Source organism: Alexandromys fortis, unplaced genomic scaffold (assembly GCF_014885135.2).
Source record: "Alexandromys fortis isolate MF-2015 unplaced genomic scaffold, M_Fortis_MF-2015_v1.1 scaffold_145, whole genome shotgun sequence".
NCBI lineage: Eukaryota > Metazoa > Chordata > Mammalia > Rodentia > Cricetidae > Alexandromys > Alexandromys fortis.
This window is the reverse complement of record NW_026068049.1, coordinates 131316-139950: the sequence shown is the minus strand read 5'-3', so window position 1 is coordinate 139950 and position 8635 is coordinate 131316. Positions and strand designations below refer to the sequence as shown.

Sequence of the window (8635 nt, the reverse complement as noted above, 5' to 3'; positions counted from 1 at the left end):
TGGTTGGCGTAGGCCTGGCATGGCCAGGAGGAAGAGGGGAGGCCAAGAAGATGGAGTTATGGTGATGGCAAAGCACGAAGCAGAGGGAGCAAGACTGGATGGATGTGAGCCCAATCCCTGGGTGCTACGTCTGCTTGGAAAACTTCAGCCAGGGCAGCTGGGAGAGCAAGGGGCCAAACACAGACATGCACGATGAAGTACAGTGGGGTGGAGGGGTTAAGGGAGCAGAGGGCGTGGGAGAGCAAAGTTGGTGTCAAAGCTTTGAAGGGACAGGACAGGGGCTGGTGCCCTGGGGCTGTGGCATGATGCCCTTCTGAAGACCTAGGACTTCAGCTCACAGGATAAGAGGAAGTGGAGGGTCTGGCAAGAACTGATCTCCTGCCTCTGGGATTGAGTGCCTCTCCAGCTAGGGTTTGTGCTGGACTTAGCTGCACCCAGGCGTGTGTGAGGGACATACTACTTCTTAAGCATCTTCAAGAGGAAACGCTACACCACCGCCACCCCTTCAGAGCTGGTCTCCTCCATCCACCATTACCAGCTCTGCTCTTTCTCCCACCTGCCTCCTGAGTTCTCCTGACACCAAAGTGTGTCTCAAGCTCCAGTCCACTTGGTCACTCACTCTGGCCAACTTTAATGGACCCTTTCTTAATGGAAGCACCTACTGAGAACCCAGGGGAGGAAGCTTCTGATTGATGGGAGGCTGGGTCTTTTCCAGAAAGGGCCGGGATGTGCCTTCCCCAGCTTCACTTCCCTCCCCCTGCACCCTAACAACAGCTCTTCAGAGCCAGTAAGCCCCCCCGAGGTGAATGACGTCATTGGTGCGTGAAAAGTCCCTCCAGGACTGGACCTCTGGGGCGCAGTGAAATAAACAACCGGAGTGGGAGCGGCAGAAAGGAACCACCGAGCCTCACCCACCCGGCGCCAAGAGGTCAAAACTTTTTCAAGGTGTTGAGAGGAATACTGGGCTGCCAGCTGGCCTCATTCAGTAGGTGGTTGGAAACCGGCCCTGCCGCTCTTCACCAAATCACTGCCCCGCCCCCAAGGGCTGGGGGGGGGCGACGCAAAAATAAAAATTAAAAAGCCCCAAATGCCTTTTCTGAGGCCTGCCATGATGGTTCCGTTGGTGGGGAGGCCAAAAAAACGGGTTCCACATCATAGTTGCCTGGTAACAGTCAAGACTCGATGAAAGCCTGGGGGTGGGAGGGACCTCGCGTGCGTGTGGAAAAGTAAATGTCCCCGTAGGAACTCGGTGGGGACTGAAAAAGAGCCACCTCTGCCCCGGTGAGTGGGATTCTCAGAGAGCTGCCAATCTCTCCATCCTCTGTCCGTGTACAGGGAAGCAGTCTCAGGCCCACTGGAGTCTTGTCTGGGCGTGCCCCTCACCTCCCGCCTTCACGCGTACCCTGCCTGGCCTCTGTCACCATCCTGCCTTCCCCTGCTACGCACAGGGAGCACAACACATCAAGGGGCAGGAGGAAGAATGAATGGCGCAGGCTTCCTCCAAGAGCGGGAAGTCACAGTGAGGTCTCCACGCAGGAGCCATGGCGGTGCAGTGGTCGGTGACTGTGGCCCAGACACCCCTCCTGACGATGGACGATAAGGACCGGGAAGTAGAGGGCGTCGTGGTAGGGCGGCGGTGGCCCGGCCTCCTCCTCGTCGTCCTCGTCCTCGTCGTCCCGCATACTGGCCTGGCTCGACAGCCGCGTCTGCTCCGTGGGGCAGCTCGCCTCGTTGACACTCCCGCTCCGGCTGCGCCACAGGCAGCTGCGCCGGGAGCCGTAGAGGCGACCGAGCGAGAAGCGGCTGCCCCCGCACCCAGCACTGGCTCCAGGCCCCTGGCCGGCCCGCGGGCTGGCGCAGATACTCAGCGCACTGCGCGAGAAGATGGACGAGCTGCTGACCGCTCGCTGACAGTGCTCGCAGCTTCGCCGGTACGGGGCCACGCCCGCCGCGCCCGGGCCACCCACTCCGCCGTAGCGACACGTGGGCGCGTAGCCACCGCCCCCTGCCCCGCCGCAGCGCGCGCCCAGCCCGGCCAGGTCCATGAGCACCGCTTCCGAGTAGCTGGGTACCAGCTGCTGGTTGGAACGGATGTGCCACTCGAGCTCGGTGCTGTCCACCGTGTTGACCCGCGGCAGGCGATGAGTGAGCGGCGGTAGCAGCTCGTCGCTGGGACTCAGGCTACCGCCCGCGCTGCTGGCCGAGCCTGGCCCCTCCAGGCCGAAGAGCTTCTCCACGTGGTAGTGCGCGTACGCCGTGCGGTACTCGGCCAGCACGCGCAGCGGCCACGATAGCGTGAGCAGCGCCGCTGCCCAGAAGGCCGATGAGCAGGCATACCAGGGTGGCCGGGTCGGGTCGGGAAAGGCCACCATGAACTCGCGGAAGTCCACGTTCTTAAGATGCATGCCCTCTCGCGCCTCCATGTAGTCGTCCAAGCCCTCGTTCTCTGCGAAGAAGCGCGCGCGCTGGCATAGGTATGCGTTCTCCGCCTCCACGCTGGCGAAGCTGAAGCACTTGGTGAAGCGCAGCCGCGTGGCCGGAGCGCCCTCCAGCCCCACCAGCGCCTTGGACACGTCCCGGACGCCACAGCGCGCATAGTCGAACTCGGCCTCCGCCACGTGTGTGTTGACACGCTCGTGGTAGACCTGCAGCGCGCAGGAGGAGGCTGGAGTCATAAGGGGAACATACCGCGGCTTGTCTACCCATCCCTATACCGAGATGGAAGTCACTATACCTGGGATCATCTCCATCATCATCTCCTCCCCCTCCCTCTCGCAATCCAAAGGGAGTTAATGCGATAAGTGGTGGTTGCCCTGAAAACCCTGTACCACGCACACCCACCTCCTCTAAGAGTCTTGGGCTGAGATCCAGAGGCCTGGGTTTAAGCCTAGCACTGCCAAGTAGAAGCAACCCCAGGCCAGTCTGAGCTGAGGTCTCCTTAGCTGTGTGAATAAATAGTCAGGAATAATTACTCCACTGGACAGGTAAACGTATACCTGTGAAGCCATCTGCAGCCAGGACGCTCTGAGCAGACTCCACCGTGGAGCCAGCTAACTTGAGTTTAAGGCCCTCTCCTCACTATTTGACCCTGGACAGGTTTGGTTTTTTTTACTGCACACCCATTTGCTCCTTTGTAAAATGGGACATACCTACTTCATAGGTTTGCTGTAAGAAATAAATCGCTTTTAAGTGCCTAGAGCTTGGCTCTGTTGGTGTCTGCTGTTATTACTGAGTGCCCATGGGAGCTCGCTGCTGCCTCATGCTCCCTCACAAGCGGGGAGAATGGCAGGCAATCCAAGCAACCTCTCTCATCTTGAATGGCCTGCACTCACCTCCAGCCTCTCACCTGGGTGGTAGTGTAGGCATCCCCATTGCGGTATCGGGTGACCTGCCGGGTTCGTCGCACATAGTGATAGCTGATGGCCTTCCACCAGATGCAGGGGGTGGCCTGCTGCATACGGCCGACACGCTCCCGAACACTGCTCACATCCACTCGGTGCTGCAGCTCGTGGCGGGCTTGGCAGTGCCAACACTCCACCAGGTAGACCGCGTACAACATGAGCAGGAAAGCCAAGGGGATGTAGACATAGCCGTTGGAGCAGGGGCTGTCATGGTACATGAGGCTATTGCCCTGGTAGGCGCTGCTGAAGGTGAGGCGGGTCACTGTGGTGACGTGGCACCAAGCCACTGCCCCCAGGCAGCCGTACATGAGCAACGAGAGCAGGAGGCACTTCCAATGGGACTCGCGGCAGAGAGATTTGGTGAAAGAGGGCTGGATGGGTCGTTGCTGCTTGGATGGGCAGGGAGGGGTGCCAAGAAGAGGACGAAGTGAGACAGAATGGCAGGACCCAGCACAGAGATTGAGAGACAGAGGCCGGCACAAGGGTTACAGACAGGAATGTAACAGGAAGAGAAAGATGGAAACCAGTGACCAGAGATAAACACAGAAGTGACCCAGACAGAGCCATGAGGACAGAAAAAGTGACCAGAACGCCAATATAGGAAAGTGCAAAGAGAGATACCCCAAGAGGTGGAAGTGGGGGCCCAGGAAGCAAAAATGACACCGATGGATAGGATGGAATCCAGAAAGGCCAAGACAGACACAAGATGGCAATGAAGGAAGAGGAGGTGTGGATGGGGAAGAAGGAATAGACAAACAGGCATTAGCGAAGGCAGGTCCCTGGCCCAGACCTCTTCTAGGTGTCCCAGGAGAGTAGGGAAGGACCCACTGACACCATCTCCCCACTTAACAGGGCCCCGACTTCTTGTAGGTAGTTCAGTCCTGGGTTCTAGAGAAGCGCGCCCCTTTGTCTCACTCGCCTCTCCTTTGCCCCCACAGAGGAGATCTAACACTTCCCTTGGAGAAGGGCCTTAGCCCAGGCCAATCTCACTTCTGATGATCCGCGCGCGATCGCGCGCGCACGCACGCGCCTACTGCTCACACCTGCCTCCCAACAAACACGCATTCTTCCCCTCTATTCTAGGACCGGAAAGAAGGGCTGGGGCCCCTTCACACAAGACAGTCCAAAAGGGCAGAGGCCTGTGGCTAAGGAGAGGAGGGGATCGGGGTGAGGAAGATGTTGGGAGCCCAGCCATTTGTCACTAATTTCTGATGCTCTCCTAGGTCTGTCTGTTAAAAGCATTTGGCACGTTCTGAGTTGTTTACGTGTCTACTTCTCTCCCAGATGGAGTGCTCCTGAGGGCAGGGCCCATGTCTCGTTCTCTTTGCTTCCTAAGTGACACCCATGGGGCACATAATCAATGAAGGCTCTTCATATTTGAGTCTGATTGCTCAAATAGCTTGTCTTCCCACCCCTTCTACATTGTTGCACACCCATGCACATGTGTGTGCACACACATACACACACAAAACTGTCTGCTGCAGTGGTGACTGGCCCCTTCAGCTCCTCACGCCCGGCCTTGAGGCCAGCCAGAGAGAGAGAGAAAGCAGTGGAAACGAAGTGTACAGTTAGACAGCAGGCCCTAGATATCTGTGGATAGGTAGGAGGGACAGCATGTGTCTGCAAGGAAGGGAGTGTACCCTTGCCTTTCAGGATCTGTGTCCTTGGAAGCTGGGTACCTGCGTGTACCTGTATGCCCACTTGGCTATGTGCTGTCCCAGTGTGAGTACAACTGAAAAGGGCTACCCGAAAGTCTGTTCCCACTGTCCTCCTGCCCCTGTTCAAAGGGCACGGTGTGCACAAGAGTGCATTGGAGGATGGGGCGGAGGGCTTACAGAATTTCCCTTAGTTTCTTTGTCTCCAGTTCTCAAAAGACTAAAGTAAGACCCTAATTAGGTACATGTTTAGTACTGACTCAAAAATTCTTAAGCTTAGTGCCCCCTAGGGGGAGCAGCCAGCATCGAGAGGTGAATAGCCCCCTTACACTCTCACGCTCCCAGTGACCCCAGGGGGTACGGCCTCTGTACAGGTCTGACTTCCCTGTGGTCCCAGCTCGGACGACATCATTGCTTCCCCAAGGCACCCTTCTTGGCTCCTAGCCCCTCCAGTCCTCCTTCCGGGCCTTCAAGGTGGGATGCCGCCCACCATCCTCATCCAGGAGCCGACATAGCCCCTCTCCGCTAAGCCCGGGGTCTGCGAGGCTCCGCCCCGGGCCCCTCCCCCTGCCCAGGACCCCCGAGCCCCGCCCCCGGCGCGGCCCCTTCCTCGCCTCGGCGGACAGAGTGGGCCGCCAGGTCGGGGCAGCGGCGCGGACTGCGGCTGCAGCGGCCGGCTCGGGGTGCGGGGCGCCGGCCGCTCTGCGGCGGAACCGGCGGGGACCGTGTGAGGCGCGGGGGATGGGGGGCCGGGTCGCGGCCGTGCGAGGGTACCGAGGGCCGCCGGCTCTCACCTCCTCTCGGGCGGGGCCCTCGTCCGCCGCTGCCATGGGCTCCTCTGGGACCCCGGAGCCGCCACCGCCGCCGCCGCCGCCGGCGCTCTCTCCCGCGGCCGAGCCAGGGGGGGACATGGCGTAGAGGGGGCGCGTCGAGCTCAGGACCTCCCGGGGGGCTGCCAGGGGCCGGGGGCATCCTGCGCTGGGCCTGAGGAGGGGGCGCGAGGGGCGGGGCCCTCTCTGCTCCCCACCCCCCGCCGGGGGGAGGGGGCCTAGAAAGGGCACGAAGGGGGGGGCGGAGATAGGGGGATGGGTGGGAGGGCGGGCTGGAGGGGCCGGGCTGGGGGGGCCGGGGCCGGGGGCGGGTGTCACCTTGAGGCCCTCGCGGCGCCGCTCCGCCTCCCGCCCGCTCCCGCCGCCGCCTTTTGTCTGAGCCGAGCTGGAGCCAGCGCGCCCCCCCTCTTCCTCCCAGTGCAGCAGAGCCCCGCCTCCGGCCCCCCAAACTCCGCCTTCACCAAGCCTTCCTAATAACCACCACCACACCGCCAAAGGGGTGAAGCAACAGGGGCTCTCCACACCCTTTCTCTCAACCCTGCTCACCGCATCTTCCTCTTGTCTGCCCATTCTGGGAAGATCGCAGCCTCAACCCCTCTCCAGCTGCCCTCACTAAAAGGGCCCTGGGAAGTCAACCAGCGTCCCTCTTCCATCCTCAAGTCCTTGAGGCTTGAAGACTGGGGACTGGAAAATGAGTCTGGGCATCCTAGGGAAGACCGTTGCTCCTAATTGCGTGGTAAGGAGTTAAGTCAGGAGACAGACTCCAGAGGGACGGAATAGCGTGAAAGAGAAGACACTGACGCTAGATCCCAGAAAGGACTCCTTGGAGGGCAGAGATCCGAGACGCTAAGCCCCTCACAAGAGAGCCCCAGAAAAGCAATGAAGTGTATCCAGTGCCCTAAGCTAGGGGTCAAGGACATTTACGTTCTAACTGGCTCTGTCACAATAGGTGTGCGACCTTAGACAAGTACCTTCTCCCTCTAAGTCCTCGTTTCCTCCTCACTAGGCTGCCAGGGTAGGGAGACAAAGTCACAGACCACAGGGAAGCTGAGTAGCTGCAGGCAGCCAAGCCCTTTGTGCCGTCCACCCACTGCTGTTCCCGGCATTGCCTAGGACACACAAGAGACTGGTATTTTTTCGGGCATGCATTCCTAGGTACATCCACAGATAAGCAAGTACTCGACACCTACTGTATGTCATGTATAGAAATAAAAGAGCATTTCCCATCCTCAAGAAGCACAGCCTAACTGAGAAGACATGCATCCAATCTTTATATAGAGTGTGGTGAGAGTGGTCAGTCTGTGGGGGGGGGGGGTCACTGTATTACCAGGGTCTTTGACATGCAAAAACTGTTCTTTCTTACCCGTAGGGAACCAAGGCCAATGGAGAGCAGGTGAGTGCTTATGGGGTCCCCCACCAGCACCTACAGAATTACTCCTAGAATTTAGAGCTTTTTCTGGGAAAAAAAAAGTTCATGAAGGGAGGTGACACACATCTGAGGCAGAGGGATCAATACTTTGAAACCACTCTGTACTACATACCAAAACACTGTCAAAAAGGGGGTAGGTTGGTCAGGCGGTTGTGGCGCACGTCTTTAATCCCAGCAGAGGTAGGCAGATTTCTGTGAGTTCAAGGGCAGCCTGGTCTATGAAACAAGTGCCAGAGCAGTCAGGACTATTACATAGAGAAAACACTAAAAACGGGGGAGGGGGGGAGTAGGTAGTAAGTTGGGGCTGTGGTCCAGTAGCAGAACACTGTGTCAAGCCCTAGCTTCAATCGCAATACCGGGAGTCCCTTTGGAGCAGGAAGTGGCCTTAAGACAGTTTTGTTATTGGGGACAGGAAGTAAGCATCCTCGGGTACCCTGGTGCCCTCTTGCCTCTTCTGGATCAGGAGAACCACTCCCTCCATCCCTACTCCTGCTTCTGCCTCCATCTTCCAAGTGAGGACCGGAGGCTTTCTGGCCGCCTACTGTCCTGAAGTGTCAGCCAGAATGACCCTCTTCAGTTCAAAAGTCCATTCTCCCTCAAAAGGATGTGGTCTCTGAAAGGGAGAGCTCCCATCCACACCACAATGCAAGAGGAATTTGTCTTGGTGGCTCATTCCAGTGGTCCCCACCCTTGCTCTTGGGGAAGCCTGCCTCACAGCCAGCTCCAGCCCCTCGCTCTGGTGTCAGCCCCTCATCTCACCGTGTTCATTCCTCCTGCACATAACCCATGTGGACTCACCACACTCTCAGTTCAGTGATGCTCTTCCTCCTGATGCCATCCACTGTCTCCCTGCCTCAGGGGACGTTGAAACTTCCTTGGGCAACTCCAGAACTTCCAAGAGACCACCCCCATCTTCTCTGGTCATAGCCAATATCCTTCCCTGGAAACTCCAGGAAACAGGGGTTGAAAGGAGGAGCTAGTGGAAGAAGCTGACCGTCTGGTCACCATGGAAACTGGACCTGTTTCTCTGAAGATAAGCCTAGCTCAGTGGCTGGAGGTGGGAAGTAGAAGCATCCAAAGGGACCCAGAAGACATCAAAAGGAGGGGCTGCGTGGCCAGACCTGGGAGAGAACTGTTGCTAAGAAAAGTGAGGGCCTGACCACACTGCAGCCAGAGTCAAAGGCCAAAGGCCCTCCTTTTCGAGAACACCGCCACTGGGGTCCTCTCCATTGTGGGAGTGACAGAAAGGTTCTCTCAGAGTACAGTTGCTTAGGCTGGGGCTGTGGCTGTGGGTGGCTCAATGCTGCCCTCTTGTGGTCA

The 8635-nt window shown here is 58.5% G+C and overlaps 1 protein-coding gene across 1 annotated transcript; it reads right to left on the bottom strand.

Moving 5' to 3' along the window:
- Nucleotides 1–1506: 1506 nt before the first annotated feature.
- Nucleotides 1507–6063, bottom strand: Tmem151b (transmembrane protein 151B). The gene is made up of 3 exons (XM_050119388.1): nucleotides 5851–6063; nucleotides 3347–3787; nucleotides 1507–2645 (listed from the first exon to the last, which is right to left on the bottom strand). The coding sequence occupies exons 1-3, from the start codon at nucleotides 5965–5967 to the stop codon at nucleotides 1515–1517; spliced, it is 1689 nt and encodes a 562-aa protein (XP_049975345.1). The 5' UTR covers nucleotides 5968–6063; the 3' UTR covers nucleotides 1507–1514.
- Nucleotides 6064–8635: the final 2572 nt, after the last annotated feature.

Coding starts and splice junctions, on each gene's coding strand:
- Tmem151b (XM_050119388.1), bottom strand. CDS start 5,967: ATGTCCCCCCCTGGCTCGGCCGCGGGAGAGAGCGCCGGCGGCGGCGGC. Junction 3,788..5,850: donor AGGGCCCCGCCCGAGAGGAG/GTGAGAGCCGGC, acceptor CCATCCAAGCAG/CAACGACCCATCCAGCCCTC. Junction 2,646..3,346: donor ATGCCTACACTACCACCCAG/GTGAGAGGCTGG, acceptor TGCGCGCTGCAG/GTCTACCACGAGCGTGTCAA.